General features: G+C 43.6%; 1 protein-coding gene across 1 annotated transcript; it reads right to left on the bottom strand.

The window, feature by feature from the left end:
- Nucleotides 1–4842: 4842 nt before the first annotated feature.
- On the bottom strand, nucleotides 4843–16243 carry si:dkey-32e6.6 (extracellular matrix protein 2). Its single transcript, XM_062392534.1, has 9 exons — nucleotides 16226–16243; nucleotides 15850–16101; nucleotides 15472–15736; nucleotides 15049–15164; nucleotides 13048–13180; nucleotides 12140–12297; nucleotides 11905–12044; nucleotides 6290–6616; nucleotides 4843–5285 (listed from the first exon to the last, which is right to left on the bottom strand). Exons 1-9 carry the CDS (start codon nucleotides 16241–16243, stop codon nucleotides 5138–5140), a joined length of 1557 nt encoding a protein of 518 aa, XP_062248518.1. The 3' UTR covers nucleotides 4843–5137.
- Between the last annotated feature and the right edge of the window lie 1465 nt (nucleotides 16244–17708).

Raw genomic sequence — 17708 nt, 5'->3', positions numbered from 1 at the left:
ATTCCCCACGGGATTAATAAAGTATCCATCTATCTATCTATGTCATAGAAAACTCCCCAATTTAATAGGAGTGATAAAGTAATATAACATATTACATTATCTAAAGAAAATATACGATTATTTCCTCGAAAATTCTGCCTCAAAATGTAATATAACTCTATTGTGACAGTGTGAAATGAAAGGACAGTGTGGTGCACAAGTATAATATTTGTGGCAAAGCTCATTTTCAATATACTATGGGTCTACTTGTTACAGTATATTCGTACAATCATTGTAAATATAACCTTTTTCCCCATCACAGTGTTGTTTCCCAGATAATAGAGATCATGCACTTTATTTGAACTTTATGTCGGAGGTCTGTAATTTGCCCCTTTAATTGGTCTCAAAGGCAATTTAGATAAAGACCCCATAAAGACATGGTATCATCTGGAGCAGTGCAGGCCGACTCCACTGCAGTGGAATACAGTGGCATCGTGAGGGGGACCCAATGAAGGTCTGATAGTGAAATACTGCACACATTTTTATGAAATGTTAACAACATATATTTTGTTTACCTTTATTACATTTTCTATCACTGTTGGTCTGTATATAAAAACCTCTAGGCTCAAACTTATAGGTAGAAATTGACCTGTTAGTATTAAATAGAGTTTTTCTTTCATCTTGTCCAATTTCAATGATCTTTGCTGAGTCATATTTATCCTTTTTTTCCCTTCAACCACTCTGAACTTGCATAACTTTACATTTGTTTCTGATTAGTAGACTACTGGGACAGTTCATGGTGATATTATCAAGCTCTACCAAAAAATCATGAGGCGAATGTATTTCAAGGACTGTGATTATAAAACGTATGATTTTGTGTCTTCGCCTAGTTCTCTATTAAATTTTGTCTTGGCTCGGATTGAGTGTTCCTCCTCACCGACTCTCTGATTTCCTCCGCCGTGTTGCCAACACACAGAGCAAGGCAATAAGTTTGGCGAGCCACAACCATCTGGGAACTCGTCTGATCCAATGCAGCCTCACAAACAGTTGTCTATTATCCCTGAGCTTTGCAGGAGCAGGGCTGTGGTGTGTATAAATCCTCAAAATTGTCCCCCATCAGGTGGACGATGAGACTGACAGGCTGTTTAGTAACATGCATTTCTCTTTGGGTGCAGTGTGCACAGTGGTGGAAGAGGCACACAGACCAGAGCAGTGCCCTGGGGTGTTGGCCGGGGACACGATTTTGATAAAGGCATTTGCAGATAACATTCCTCCTTTCTAAGCTTCCCCTCTTTTTTCTCCCATGTTGTAGTTTCAGTCTTCCTCTCTGTTTCTCACCCTTTCATTCTCTCTCTCTCTCTCTCTCTCTCTCTCTCTCTCTCTCTCTCCCCATCTCACACTCTCACTTGGTCCTACGAGTGATTTCAAATTAAGTGTCTCCAGAGATTAGCACACCCACTTGTTAGCTCTTGCTGCCTTGTGTGCGTGGGCCTTTGTGCACAGCGGAAAACCTAGAACAATAACGACTGTTTTTTGGGGGAGGTTTTGTTTTATTTTTATCCATTCCAAATTTAAAGTTTATTTCAAATTGGGTTTTCATTTCATTTTTCATTCTTCATTCAAGAGTGTGGTCTTTTAGTTTGAGAGCAGGACTAATTTATGTCATCTTCAGATTTTCTATTGGTTTCACTCAAAACCCAGCGCTGGTACTCAAATGTACCCAGCTTGTGCTCAAACTGTGCACTTGCACTCAGATATTTAGCTTGGACCGATTTCCTGCTCTCTCCTTCTCCTTGTGTATTCTGCTTTTGTACACGTGTGAAGCGTCTCTGCTTGGATTTTTCCACTGCTCTTTGATTATTTTCTTCTGCACCTGGATTATAGGATGGGGGGGGGAGTGTATGAACCTGGTTTGGGGAACTTTGACAGATTTGTAGCACAAAAAGAGCTAAAGCTGCAAGGAGAAGAGTTGAAGCTGGAGTGAAGGAAATCTGTCTGAGAAGCAAACAATCAGACTGGTGCAAGCGTACATTTGAGTACAAGCAGAGCAAATCTAATCTATTTGAGTGCAAGCGTACATTTGAGTACAAGCAGAGCAAATCTAATCTATTTGAGTGCAAGCGCAGGGTTTGTGGTGAAAGCATTGCAAAATCTGATCATGAAATCGATAGATCTCGCTCTCAAACTGAAAGATGACGCTCTTGCAAAAGAAAACTCCCTGCTCATTAATGTTGCTTATCGTCAAGATGATGAGCTCATCAGGGTTGACGGCCGAGCGCATAAAGGTCTCCTGCCAATGGTATAAGCACATTCCAACTGATACCAAATGGTTGACCCTTGACACTGGAACCCAGTCTCATGTTCCAGCAACGGAAGTGTCCTCACTCTTGTGCCCTCACAGTCATCCTCTTCGCCCTCGCTCAGTTTGATCTCGTCAGGAAAGGAAATCTTTGCCTGTTTTTCTCTGTGTTCGCTCTGGCGCTTTTTATTTTATCAGCCAGCACTCCCCCCCCCCCCCCCCCCCCCCCCCCCCCCCATCCTCCAATAACAAACACAGGAAGCTGCTGTCGCTAGGGTAGAGCAGCCATGGGAGAAGAGAGGCACTGCACTGCTCCACGGTCCCCTCACCAGCGGACTCTGGCCTCAGCTCGACGGGACGCGAAACATCTGCTCGGTGTGATGGGATGTCGGTTTAACACTTCGGTCAAATCACACGCAGGGTGATGGATGGCAGTGAAGTGGCAAGGCTGTCAAATCTGAAATACAACATGTCACAGGCCGTGGTGGAAGCGCTTTTAGAGATGTAGATCATTGCAAAAGAATTCATGTGTACAACCATACGAAAGTGGGAACAACATAAAGAGAGCTGATGCAATTTGATCCTTTTTGTGCAAAATCCGTGCTCTTCTCGTACGTGCAGGAGCTGCAGTATAAATACGAATGTGTAGTTTCTTAGACAGTAATGTGCTGTTTGCAAAATGACTGTACAATTATGGAGAATGAAGACTGCGCCTCATGCACAGGACGGAGAGCAGGAATCCAACATGTGATTACACGCCAGACAGAGAGAGTGAAAAGTATAAATAAATTTGATGTGCGTCTGTTCATGCTACAGATTCAGACACTGTGTTCTCATAAACTGGGTCAGCTACTGGTCTTTTCAATACACCAGGTCCATTGTTGCTCACTTATTAAGCCTCTACCTCGCTCGGCCTCGGCCCACATGTCTGCAGGGGACCTTCTGTTCTTCATTTGGAGCCGCACAAACACGGCTCTCTGTCGAAACCTTCTACCTGGAGCCTGCGCGTCAACAAGTGCACAGGCTGCAAATTATGACTTCATCAGTCAGGGTGACTATGCATTTGATCATTTAATTGCTCGAGTGATATACTGCGAAGTGTTTTTTTCGTTTCGGCACGGCTGGCTTCACAAATTAAAGAGGCTCACTTTGTTTGTTATTCTTTTTCTTCTCTCTGCGTGGAGACTGCGAGGACACGTGTCATTTTTGATGCAGCATGAATTGCGGGAAGGCAGCGTAATCAAGTTGTCCGCATGTCAAGGGGAATAAAAATGATAGAGTTAAATGGAGAGTTGTTTTCAGAAATCCACGCCAGATACCATCCAGCTTGCACTTACATCACAGAGCTCAGAGCATCTCTGGAGGCTCCCAGATCCTAGATAGATTGAGACAAAAGAACTGTGTATTGTTTCCATGTAGGAGGAGACAGAAACCACGAGGAGAGGGACAGACAGCCAGAAAGATGGTCAGTGAGATACAGTATTTGGCGATAGATGCGCGGAGAGAACGAGGAGATCAGGGAAGTGGTTTAATTAATGAGGCTGGCCGGCACCAGAGCTCCAGTGGCTCTTGTTCCAAAATGGGAGGGGGGGGGGGGCAGCTCTGAACGTGCTCCAGCTCTCTTGCCTTCACCTTCTCTGTTTTGAATCTCTCTCTCATCTCTCTCTCTCTCCTCTCTCTCTCTCTCTCTCTCTCTCTCTCTCTCTCTCTCTCTCTCTCTCTCTCTCTCTCTCTCTCTCTCTCTCTCTCTCTCTCTCTCTCTCTCCTCTCTCTCTCTCTCTCTCTCTCTATCTCTCATCTCTCTCTCTCTCTCTCTCTCTCTCTCTCTCTCTCTCTCTCTCTCTCTCTCTCTCTCTCTCTCTCTCAAGCACATCCAACTCAACTGGCTCATCTTTCCCTGATCCTCTGCGAGAACAATCGCCGTATTGTGTCTTAGAACTCGGCTTGTTGTTTGTCCCCTGCAGCTCCACCCTGCCCGGACAGGTTTCTCACCTACAGCTGACCCCAGTAAAGTGCTGCCCCACTACTCCCATGCGCATATACATGTACGTCCCAATTACTGTACACACCCCTGTAAGTGAATGACGTCATCTGTGCATGTGTTGGAGCCTCGGACGGGGCCTCGCTAACAGTCACAGTGACTCTATGTGTTTTTCCCGAGCGGCCGGTTGTAGATGTTTATGTTGGAGCCCATTTGGCGATAGAGAACCTGCACAATGTTTATGTTTTCCTTTCTAATGGGCGCCCTGGGTTCGCACTGTGTCACCAGATATTTTCTCGGACTCTCAGGGACCCCCGCGCTGCAGCCCCGTCATTTCCCATGTCCCATCCAGACGGCCCCTTTGATACAGAGGCTCTTCCTGCCGCAGACTCAGACTGGAGACATGGCTTAATCCTCCTCAGTCAACATATTCATCATATTCATTCAAGTATCACAAACTTGAATGAGGAGAATGAAAACAGAGTCAGACCTGTGTTTTGAGCGGATCCAGATTCCGCCGTATTCTATGATCCTTTTTATACAACAGAGACAATTTTATATAATAATCAGTTCAACTACTGTGTAAATTACACATTGGCTTTAATACGGAGCAAAACATTACAGTCATTTCCATAATCACAGATGAGATGCGAGAGAAAAAGATGGGTTTGGTGTTGATAAAATGAAAGGAGCTCTGCCTGACTAAGCAAACTACATGATTTTTCTGCAAATCCTTCCTGATTTTAGGAAGATTAAAATGAGAGGAGCAGTAGAGGGAGAAGACGAAATGCTGAAAACTCTGATGATAATGCACATGTTTACTGTTCCATTGTGTGTATCTGTGTGGTCTGGTGGTCAGATGTGTGACTCTGCTGCAGCTACAGGACCAGTCCCTGGCCATCTATCAGACAGGAGAAGGTATTTGGGGGAATCTTCTCCATTTCCAGTGGGTTATTTTCCAAGTGGACTGAAGCCAAGGTCGAGCCGGAGTTACGAGGATGGCACACTCCCCAGCGCCTCACCAGCCTGGGAGCACAACACACAAACACTGTTTAGATACATCATGCAGAATTCTATATCTAATCTCTTATAGGAGCTACTTTTGCACTTTTCTTTTAAATTCACATAGTCAACCACATCTAAGACCTGAACATTATATCTTGTGATTGAGAATGCATGAAAATAGATAAAGAAAGGAAATGTGGACAAATTAATGGATAAATCGCTATCTAAAATAATTGCTATCATCTCTTCGAGTTGGAATAAACATAGAAATATCAATATTTACAAATTTGGTTCAATATCAGTTTCAAATCAATTCAGATGAAAACATTTAGAAGAGCACTGTTATTGTTGATGAAAGGGCTCAGGGGTTAATCTCCTCTGCGATGGATGCAAAAACTACACAAATATCTCAAGATGAGAAGGAGGTGCCATATTTTAGCAATAAGGACGAATGCAAGTGTCTATGTGTCAAAAAACAGAAAGGCAGCAGACTTTATATGTCCTGCGAGGGGCCACTCCTCGTCTGAATATTCGGATGCTTGTCACACGTGAAAGGCAAACGGAAAATTGGGTCATGTCTTAAAACAGTGTATGTTTTTTGAACGACTCTTCTCCATTATTCTTTTAGCATAATTACAGATTCAAAATATATATATAATACAGGGATTCCAGCTTGTCTTTCCAAAGAAAACAATGTTTGACTCTTTTTTAAATAACCACTGGATCTTTTGTATTTCAAACAGGAATGAGACAAGACCTTAGGATTGGTTTTTAGGTCACTTCTCGAACAGTTGCGATTTGACGGATGTTGGCCAAGTTTTCTGTTTGAAGTAAATGCATCGAGTCGGGTTGCTGACCACAATAACAAAACACAAGGTCATGGACATCGTAAGTGTTGTTTTGTTTAACATGCTGTGTTAGAGCACCGGACAAACTGGTGATGTTCATGTAATGTGAAACGGGAGCCTCACTTGCTTAACTTCGCTCCTTAACACCTATAATTGACGGTAAATGTGATTCTATACCTGATCTGGTTGTTGTCCAGTCTGAGCACCTGCAGGTTCTTAAACTGCCGCACACAGCGAGGGACCTCCCGCAGGTGATTGTTGTCCAATAGGAGCTCGCCCAGGGAGCGGTAGGTTCCAACAAAAGACGGTCGCTGTAAACCCTCGTTGCTCAAGGCATTGTGGGATAACCGAAGGGAGCGTAGGCCGGGCCGCAGGTGGCGGAACGCGAAGGTGGGGATGTCCCTGATGTTGTTGTGCTGGAGGTTCAGTTTGTGGAGAGGACGAGGCAGATTCATCGGGACAGAGGTGAACTGGTTGAAGGACAAGTCCAAGGCTTCCAGGGACCTGAGGAGGAAAAAGCACACAGAGGAACCATGATTCTCAGAGACGTACGAGAAGACATTTTACTGATAGTGCTGTCAGCGAGGGAGGGAGAGTGCAGAGTGGGAGTCTAAGATGCGGGGGAGACATGGGGAGCAGCGGGGGAGAAAATACTTGGGCCAGGGGGGTGAACTGTAATAGAGCATGGCAGTTTGAGGGGGGGAATTCTGGTTGATAGAGTGGTTCATAAATGGTATGCAAATGTTTTGTTAGTGGTAAAAAGAATGATCGCTAATGGAGCGAGGAGCGGATCTCCGGGGGCTGAGGCACAGACACAGCACAGAGCCTCAGTGTTCTCTTTGGAAGATCCCACACAGCTGTTGTGAGTTTGTGGCCCAGCTCACAGCAGGAGATGAACCTCATTTCCTGTTCTTCCACCTTTCACAGACCACACTCAACAGCCAATGAACTCAGAGCATCGTCAGGAGGCCAGCCAATGCCCACGCGGTGGAGTGAAACGAGGCCCAATGAGCAATCAAGGAGAGTGGAGGATTGTGGATGTGGGAGACGCTGCGACTGACATGTGACTGAGTGACGTGGAGTGCCTCAGCAGATCTGCCGCTAAGTGACTTATGGTAAGACCTCTGCATAAACTCTCAACCCTTGAACTTTGCAACTCCCAGGATGCACTGCTGTTTTAACCCCATAAGATGATGTGGTACGAAGCCAAGGAGTTAAAATCCCTGAATTGATCAAAATGTTTATATACCAACATTTGATCAATTCAGGGCCATGCAAACCAGTAAGTCCATGTACTGGCTTTTCAACCATACCCATGACATTTTGAATGACAATGAAGAACCATTGATTTAAAATCACTTCACTGAACCAACAAAGGGTCCAACAAAGAACCAATTTCTGCTGATGATCTTTGGGACACTTTTCATGAACCATCAAAAATGGTTCTTTAAAGCACCCTTGGGGGTTCTTTATAGAACCATATGCAACCTCTGGCTAAAAGCTTAGTGTCACTACAAACAACCATCTTTGGTTCCAGATAGCACCTTTATTTCTCTTTGTCTATATCAATTAATTTCAGGTACTTGTTCTGTGTTGCAGGAAAGGTCATGGTTGGCATAAGTCCTTCCTCCTGTGGAACAAGGTCCAGTGTGGAGGTTGGTTACGTACCACTCTGCCTAACAGAGGTGTTATAAAACATCACATCGGTAAAACCATAAATGTCTGACTTGAGTGGAGACACATGGGAAAGAGCACAACGGTAGATTTAACTCAAGATGCACACGAGCCAACACTCACTCACTGCACAGCAGGCCTTTTGTGTAACCTACACGTGTCGTGGCAGTTATGGATTCCTGTGAAAAATGTGTTTCTGTAGAAAATTGAAACCCAACATATATCACTCGACCCGTTCCTCGAACTGCTTGGCTGGTGTTGATTTGTATTCTCCATCTTTGCCAGGAAGCTCAGCGGCAGTCCGCTCAGAGCTCCACATGGTAATGATGAGGTATTAATGAGGGACACGCAGTCCTCTCTTCTCAGAGGACCCCACCCTCTATACTCCCACCCACTGTCACACAGACACACACTCACACACACACACTCACATAGGGAACACGATGTTTACAAGAAACTGATGAATTATCATCATTTACTTGTATGATGTAAGAATTTCTAAATGAAAATTCACAAATTCTACATTCTGCATTATCAATCTACCAAACATGCCCTAAAAGAATTTCCTTCCAGGATTAATTCATGACTTCATCTGTGAAATATGTATAGCGAAACAAAGCTCTATCACACCAAATCAAAGGTTTATTGTGTGCATGAATTTGTGTGTGTGTCCATGTTTTAGAGCGAAACACGGCCAGGAGTAATCGAGCTGCTCTGCTTATCCTCAGGATGTTGGGTTGCAACAGGAATCTGCACACAGGGATTGTACACACTTTGGGAACCTAACCAGGATAGGTGGTGTAGCCAGGCGGAGCAGCTGCGCCAAGCCGGGTGCACAGACCAAGACTTGATTTGAATAATGGTTTGATGGTTGGATTATGGCTGAGAAAGGGTTTAGCTGTATTGTGTCATTATGGTGCAGGCTTCTGTGTACACTGAATTTATTAACATAGACAGACTTGTGGTATTTCATGCCGAGGTACATTTGGATTAATTTATAAACTGAATATGGCTGTTGGCTGTTGGCCCACTGTGAGTTAACTTCTATGTCTTGGGTACATATATCACTGTCACATTTAAATATTAACTAAATTACTACTCAATCAAAGTCAGAGGTTTTCACATGACACGAGTTTGATGCTTCATCATTGTGTTTGTGTGTGGTGGTGGGTGCATGTGTGCTTGTGATAGGCCACGTAAGCTTACTGTGAAACCAATTTGTGGGGGTCTGAAGATAGAAGAGCTTTCATTACACGTCCTGTCAGGCTCCGACACGTCATGACGTGACGCAACACACACACACACACACACACACACACACACACACACACACACACACACACACACACACACACACACACACACACACACACACACACACACACACACACACACACACACACACACACACACACACACACACACACACACACACACACACACACACACACACACACACACACACACACACACACACACAGCTTTGATGTGATGATCAGTGAACCTGTGTCTCCATGCAGTCAGTGTGAACAAATGTAACCACAGATCCTCTCCAACATCTGCCTCTCAGTCAAAATGACACAAAGGATGAAAATCAAATGAAGACATATCTTAAAAAATACAATCATCAGGTAACAACTTTCTGTTTAAACATGAAGTCAAACAAAATTAGACCGTTTCTGTGTCACTTGTCAATTACTACTGACACCACAGCTTTACTGTTTTCCGTGTTTGGGTAATGACCCATGTTAAATTGCAGAACACGCAAACCAAAATCCAGATTACAAACACTTTCCAAAGAAAATGTTCACTCAAAACTAATTGAAAACATTAAATCCCGCAAAATGTTATTAAGATGGACTTTTGGAATGACTGAATATGTATTGTTTGTGCTGCTTTCATCAGGGAACGTAACTTGAAACATGTGGCTCTGTTGGCTGGCAGCAGGGATGTGATCATGAATCAATTTTGAGTGTGTGTGGAGACATTTAACAGATATTTGAGCTGACAGCTTCATAAAAAGCCAGGAGAAGATGGGAAAAGTGTGTTTGTGTGTGTGTGTGTGTGTGTGTGTGTGTGTGTGTGTGTGTGTGTGTGTTTGACAATGAAAGCTGTCCATGAAGAAAGAAAAAGTTGGCTCTTGGTACAAAGTCATGCTACTGCAGATGTTGATTAAATTACAAACGTACTTGACACATGTACTTGACATACTCAAGTATTTTTGAAAGTACTTATTAAAAACTAGAAATACTGTCCTTTGGTTGTATGCCTCCATCAAGCATTGCAATATCAGTCGATATGCATTTTCCACCTTTGACAACTGAAATCTAATCAGTTCATCTAATCAGTTAACTGTTTAAAATTTGAAGAAATTCCCTAAAGGCAGACTTGCGATATCAAGAGGCCAAACACATGTTTTGTGAGGCGACCACGACCTGTAACCGCCCAAATATAATGAGTTTATCCGTGAAGCCAAGTGAACATTTGGAGCAAATCTGAACAGAATGTCCTCAAGGAGCTTTTGAGATTATTTGGTTCACAAGAATGGGACGGACAGACAACCTGTAGACATAACGCCTCTGGGTCCAAAAACATTGCCACTGGGAGCAAGAAAGCAAACATATCTTAACTGAACTATAGGCTAAAATACACAAACTGGTCACAACTTACCTGCACAGTTATTTACAAGGTACATAGTGAGGTGAGGTGCTGACAGTCAGCCTGGTCTGCATGAGACAGATCCCAGGTCCAAGCTGCTCTCCCCAGATCCCAGTAACCTCCAGTATACCCTATCTTGTACCTCTGATCCCTGCAGCCCAGCAAGAGGCAACAATAACACTGACTTCATGACATGGAACAGAGGCGCTCCACTAACCAGAACCACACTGCAGATTATTATCTTTCTTCAGACAATTTACTTTTCATTCTCTCGCTCCCTCTTTTCATCCCCTTTCGGTCTTTTTTCCTCACACCTCTGCAGAGCAACATGAGGATTTCATTTCTCCAGAAATTCAACATGGATTTAATCGTCACGTGCAGAAAAACATCCAATCCAACTACCTGACCTTTGACCTCTCAGGTGTCCTCTCCCGCAGAGTTAGCGGAGATCGGGTCATGTACAGTTTGTTCACAGTTGTCTTTGCAGAGCTGAGGGAAACTTTTAAAGTAATGAGGCTGATAATCCCAATGGGAACGCTGCTGCTCCCGCGACTAATCAGGTCAAGTGTCCGGAGTCAAATGAAGAGTTCACTTGCAGCGGGACGGAGCCGTCACTCCTCCGTCCCCAAGGTTTTTTATATTCCCTCTGAGATCACAACATGTCATAATTTCTTCATTATTTCGTCAGATTTTCCCTAAATGTATATTTACTCAGCTTTAGATTTTCTACGGTTCTATCCTGTATTTCGTTCTCTCTCTCTCTTTCTTCAATTCTTTTTTACTCCGTTTTCCCTGAATCTCCCACTGTGGTGCACAAGGACCCGAGGGAGCAGAGAAAAGCCCACTGGAATTCACTATATTTAAACATGGCACACACGCACAGACACCATCTAGACACATTTAAACAAACACAGAAACACACACACATACGTACGAAGGCACAACATTGCCCTCGAGCTCTCCCTCCCACGTCTGCTCGTCTGAGTACACAAGGTCAAGGGTCATAACTTCTGCATGTGTGAGAGAGAGGGAAGGAGAAGAAGGAGAAAAAGAAGAAGATGAAGAAGTGTATGTGGCAGAAGAACGTGTGATAGACTGATACCTTAACATGCTAAAGAGGATAAAAGAAGTACTGATATGGATGGGTGTGTTTGCATGTGAATTACATGCGTCAGCACCTGATGCTGATACTTACTATCAGTTGCTACTTCAATTATAGGAATAGGAGATGTATTATCTTTTGACAGAAATGTGTTATTTTAAGTGCCGCATGCATCAAATGAAAACCTAGAAAATACTCATAACAAAAGGATCCAGACTGCCACCACACCAGTACACCAGTCCACCCTCTTGTGGCTGACAGAGGGACTGCATTTAAATGGATGGATTGATGGATGGATGGATGGATGGATGGATGTATAGATGGATGGATGGATGGATTGGTGGGTGGACAAACATACTTGACACGGGTCCAGGCGAGGTCACCGATCCTTTGCTCGTGCAGCTGGTTGTGACTCAGGTCCAGCGCTTTCAGATGGACACAGCCCCTCAGTGGCTCCTCTGACACCTCCACAATCTGGTTTCCATTCATCTCCAGCTCCTGCATGAAAGAAAAAAAGAAAGGCGGTGACACTACTCTCATCCTTGTGTCTGCGTATAACAGAGGGAGGATTCAGTGAAGTTATATGCGTGCACCTGAAGAGAGCGAGGAAGGCCCAGAGGAAGGGAACGGAAGCGGTTGTTGTCCAATTGGAGTCTCAGGAGCTTCTTCAGAGGTCTGAAGGCGAGCAGTGACACACTGCCCTCATGAAGAATATTCTCCTCCAGCTCCAGACTCAACAGGTTCCTCAGACCTGGAATAATATAAAGAACATTATTTATATAGCAATATTTACAGGTTAAAATTAAAAACTGAAGGCAAACAAAAGGAAACAATTTAAAACCTTTTGAAGATCAGACAGATAAAGCACAGAAACAGCAATAAAACAGAGTGAGATCAGAACTAGGAGAAAGCCCACCTATAAATAGAGTTATAATACGATATGGAGTTTACCAGACGGATCTGCTCAGTTCCAAATAGTGTAAGAGCCCAGATAGAAAAGGTCAGGTCACCTGTGATCCTCAGCCCGACTGAGGACCTCAGGTTATGACTGGGCACATATGGAATCAAGAGAGTCAAAATGTGCTTAAATACAAGTCAAACTTATTTCTAAAAATTCAATGGAAGCCAATGAAGATAAGTTAAATCAGACTTATATGCTGATTGACTCAGGCAGGTGAAGAGAGAATTGCAAAGATCCAAATCACATGAAATGACAACACGAATAACAATCTCTAGGTGTCTTCTGCTTAAAACACGATGATCTTTGAAAGTTTCCCGAGCTGCAGAAAACTCGACCAGACAACTGTGTGGACAATTATTCAAGGTGAGGTCATTATTGAAGGTGACACCAAGATTTTTTGCCAAAGTTCTGGGGCAGAGAACCCAGGTGCTTCCCGGTGTGTGTATGGACTCGACTGTGTCAGGGCCAGAGGGAATAATAAATCACAGCCACTATTTTGAGAGAAGCCTTTTATTTCTCACTCCTGTACACGACTCTTACCTTTGAAACAGTCCGGTGTGAGTGTAGTGAGCTTGTTGCTGTTCAGCCTGAGTTCTGTGAGAGACAGCGGCAGTGGTGGGATCCTGGTGAGCAGGTTGCCATCCAGGTAAAGTTTCTTCAGAAAGGTCAAGTTCTACATGACACGAAGCAAAAAAGAAAATAAATGAGAGAGAGAGATGGAGAGAGAGAGAGAGAGAGAGAGAGAGAGAGAGAGAGAGAGAGAGAGAGAGGGAGAGAGATGGATTTACAGGCCAAGGAGATAAAACAGATAAAAATGGACACTTCTTTTGAAAATCCATAATTTCACATCCCTCTCGCCAAATGAGAGAAGGTCAGATCCGAGCATCTCCTCCATGTCATCTATCATGTTGTATTTTGGGTAAAGCTGCTCAGTGTGGCTCCTCAGTGAAGGCTGCTGTGGTCAGTGTGTGTGTGTGTGTGTGTGTGTGTGTGTGTGTGTGTGTGTGTGTGTGTCAAGTAAAAGCAGTGGAAGGCATCTTTGGCAGGATCCTTCTAGCCAGGCCATCGGTCCTCTGTCATTACCAGGATGCAGGGAAAAAATGGGTTGAGAAAAGGAATAAAAAAGAAAATCCCTAAAAATAATTTCCCATTTATTCTCTACATCATTGGCTGCAGCTGTTTTCCAGCAGGTTTGTCCCAGCCAATACCGTGAGAGTAAGTCAATGGTGGTGTGTAATGATTGGTCAGAGTGCGGCGGGCTGCCTCCGTGTGGTCAGGATCTGTGTCATTTGGAGGTTAGACCAGGGTTTATTCTTAGAGAGGATTAGTTAATGCAATTTGCAGTGCTCTTTTATTACCGTAATGATACAGGAAGCAGCCTAGCTTTATTTTAATTAGATGCAAAGTAGCTAGTAAAACTGTCTCATAACTCACAAATTCACTCCTTTCACATGTAGCAGGTTGCAGATTCCCATGATCCCCACAGGAAGGAGGTTTTTTTAAAATCACTATCAGATCAGTTCTATATGTTTTAACCTTTACCACCTATAAATGTCAAATAAAATAAAAGCAGCAGCAATAGCATTCGCACCACCCGTGTTTGGCCTTTGCACCAACTCAGTTAGACCAAAATCTGCATTACTGTCTATTGCACTATATTGCACTGATGCTTTATTGTACATTTGTATGTATATATAGAATGAAAGAATAGAAGAATTCCATTGTACAGCCTCTGTACATATGACAACGCTTTGAGAATGAACTTTTCCTCATGCAGTAATATGTAAAAACTGTCAGCTAAATCTATTGAACATTATTTTGGCACTTTACTTTCCTGTGCATGTCTAACACTCAATCTATCAATCAATATACTGTTTGGGGGTAACAGGGGGGAGCTGATAATAGCCAGGGCATCACAGGACCAACACAGAGACAAATAACCATTCACAAAATTTAGAGCCTCTAATCAACCCAGCAACAATTTGCATGTCTGATGCCGGAGAACCAGAGAAAACCTTCACAGACACTGGGAGAAGCAAAGAAAGGCCACGGCCAAACCGGGATTCAAACCTGGAGCCTTCTGGCTGTTAGGGAAAAGTACTGACCACTGCACCTCAGCCCAACACTCAATTTAATGCTCAAAATAGAAATAGATCACAGGTTATTTTCACTGTGTGGAACTTTTTTCTTTCTTTTTTCCTTCTTTCCTTTTTATTTTTCTCCCTTGTTCATTTGTATTCAATCCCCCATATTACACATTAGTATTTTTAAGCAAACCTATGCATCCTTTTTGACCTTATAATAGCAGCTTCCAAATCTGCTAGCTGCAACACTGACTTGGAAAAGGGAGAATGCCTGTTTTCACACCACACAACTTTGTCGAGCAGAGTGGCTGCAGGGGGCGCTGTTGCATAAGTGGCAGAGAGTTGTACATTCGAACATGATTTAACTTTACAGGAGTGATGCACAGCACTCTACTTTCACCAGTGTGGACATCGGGTGTTGGATGAATCAAGTGAAATACGGAGCAGAGATACTCACAGTCAGGGGCTTTGCACTGAAAGACTCATCGTCCAGCTGGTTTTTGCTCAGGTCCAGTGTGTCAAGGTTCAACAGGCCAGAGAAAACCAGTGGCTCCAGGATTCTGATGTTGTTTTCTTAAAAGATAAATCACGTTATTGTATAAGATGTCGTTCACTCAGTAGCCTATACTGTAAGAATGTAATATGCTGTGATAAGTATCTCGACAGGACTGGACTCAAATGTCATGGTGACACGTTTGAGCTGGACCTTCTTGGTCAGTGAACTTCGTCAGAGACAGAAAGAACATCACGTCAGGTTTCCGTTACTGACGCTTTATGTAACCAAATATTATGTGTGTGTGCTACTTTTGTACAGTGAATCTGCCACCCCAGCGTGATCACACACACACACACACACAAACACACACAGACTAATACACACCTGCCATGTCCAGCTTTGTGGCCTCCAGGTTGTGGATGATTGGCAGGTGAGTCATGCCGATGCCCCTGCAGCTGATTTCTCTGTCAGTGGTCTGACACTCACCAAGAGGAGACTCGGTGAAGCTACTGTGTGTTTCTGTTTGATCGGTGGGAGGCTCCGTGGCCTCCAACTCTTCTTCTACCTCCTCCTCCTCTACTTCACCCTCTTCTTCTTCTCCCTCTTCTTCTTCTTCTCCCTCTTCTTCCCCCTCTTCTTCTTCCTCTTCCTCTTCCTGACACAAACATTTTAGAATTAGAATTACATGATGGATAATTGCTTCATTAAATACAACTGAAAACAAGAGAAATCAACTTATTTGTCAGATAAGATGAAAGAAACCTCTTCTTCTTCTTCTTCATCATCCTCATCATCATCATCATCATCATCGTCGTCATCATCATCATCATCGTCATCATCATCATCATCTTCATCATCATCATCTTCTTCTTCCTCCTCCTCCTCTGCTTTCTCGGGATCCGTCAGCCTCTTCTTCTCAGCGTGAAGTTCTCTCAGTACAGCCATGAGGGCGCTGGATTCCTCTTCTGCTTTTCCACGCTTCCTCCAGCCCATCAGTGGTTGCCCCACTCCTGCCTACAGTGACAAAAATACACCAACACTTTAAATCTAAGGAGCAAATCAGTGTAAATAAACTGATTCTTAAAGATGTTGAGAGATTTTATATGTTTGTCAGCTCCTACTATTCTATATGCGTTGCCTTCCACTGTAGCCGCATGATTGGTCCTCCCGTCGGCTCCTCTCCTTCTTCTATAAGCCTCCATGTTTCTTTGCTGTTCCATCTCCTCTTCTGCCTCCAAATACAGATGCTGGTCCTCACTCTCTTCATCATAAAGATAACACCAAGGGGGAGGGGCACAATTAGAGACATCAATCAATCAAAAAGGTTTTTCACTTGTAGGAGCTGAATAACTTCCAACCAATTCAGTTATTAAAACAATTTTCATCCAAGCACATGCAGTCAAAAAAAACACACATCTTACCAGCAGGATGCGTTGTTCTTGAAACATGTGAATCTGACAAGGTCACAGCTGTTTCAGTTCCTGGTGGAAGAACGGCTGCTGTTTCTGCATCAGCTGCCTCAGAATGAGTTTCAAGGTGAGCATCCATGTCATCCCAAGAATTCAGGCTTAGTCCTGATGAAATTGTGCCACTCAGACAAATGAGCATGATCCATGTCCTTGGTTTCTCCATTTCTGGATCAATTCAAGCTTTTTTCAGACGGACAAAAACGTCCCAGATCTTTAAGATTCCTCAGCGATGAAGAAGCAACTCCGTGGAAAGTGCCGACGATTCTGCCAAACTGTAGAAACTGAAACTGTCAGAACGTTTAAGAAGTAAACTAGTCAGAAAAGAAGACTTTCAGATTATTAACACAGAGTGAAAACTGTGGTGAAGTTTCTCCACAGTGAAGTATTGCACATGTCCCCTTCTCAGAGTGAAATGAGGAAAGAGTGAGAGGATGGGGAGGAATATCCAGCAGGCCGAGAGGTAAAAAAAAATAATCCCTCACATTGTTAATAAGGGCCTTGGTTCATCGCACCGTGAAATACACAGACCCGCCCTGCTCCTCCTCGTCTCCTCGGCCTTTCATAACTGTCTGCTAACACTGGGTGGAAAGACAGAGGTTTGTGGAGGAGATAAGAGACGAACAAGATAAAAACAGTAACATAGTAACTTTCATACACATGCGATAGGTTCTAGTTGGACGCTGTCCTGTAGTTTGACAGATGAATTCACGATCTTCTGTCTGTTTTGTGTTTTTCTCCTCACTGAATCAGACTGGGATCTTAGCAGACTGCTCTGATCTTTGACCTTTTACGACACAAGACAGTTCAGGTTGGAGTCAGCCTTGTTTGGCCAAGCTCAACTAGCGTGTATGTACGAAATCAAACACGACCTCTGTGGACATAGACAATGACCCTGTATTCACATTCTGTACACACATACTGTACATAGATTGTCTAGTACTCCGGAGTGTGTGTGCATCTTCACATTCGACGCTCGAGCCAAGGAGGTGCCACTGGCTGAGTGTTGCGCCAAAGTGGGATTTTCACTGTGGGCTGAAACCTGCTGACAGACTTCATTTGCTCAGTAACCACACTCACATGCACTAAATCGGTTGACATGTACATGAATGCTGTTATATCCCAGACAACCTGAGAGACCAGATTGATGTATAG

The sequence above is a fragment of the Platichthys flesus genome, chromosome 7, assembly GCF_949316205.1.
Source record: "Platichthys flesus chromosome 7, fPlaFle2.1, whole genome shotgun sequence".
Taxonomy (NCBI): Eukaryota; Metazoa; Chordata; class Actinopteri; order Pleuronectiformes; family Pleuronectidae; genus Platichthys; species Platichthys flesus.
Note: the sequence above shows the minus strand (reverse complement) of the source record. Positions and strands in the feature narration are given on the sequence as shown.

Bases quoted from the DNA above. Each gene is read 5' to 3' on its own strand.
- si:dkey-32e6.6 (XM_062392534.1), bottom strand. The intron at 15,737-15,849 runs GTTTCTTTCATC...TGTCAGGAAGAG, and splicing joins ATGAAGAAGAAGAAGAAGAG to GAAGAGGAAGAAGAAGAGGG. The intron at 6,617-11,904 runs GTATGTTTGTCC...TTTCCTCCTCAG, and splicing joins CTCGCCTGGACCCGTGTCAA to GTCCCTGGAAGCCTTGGACT.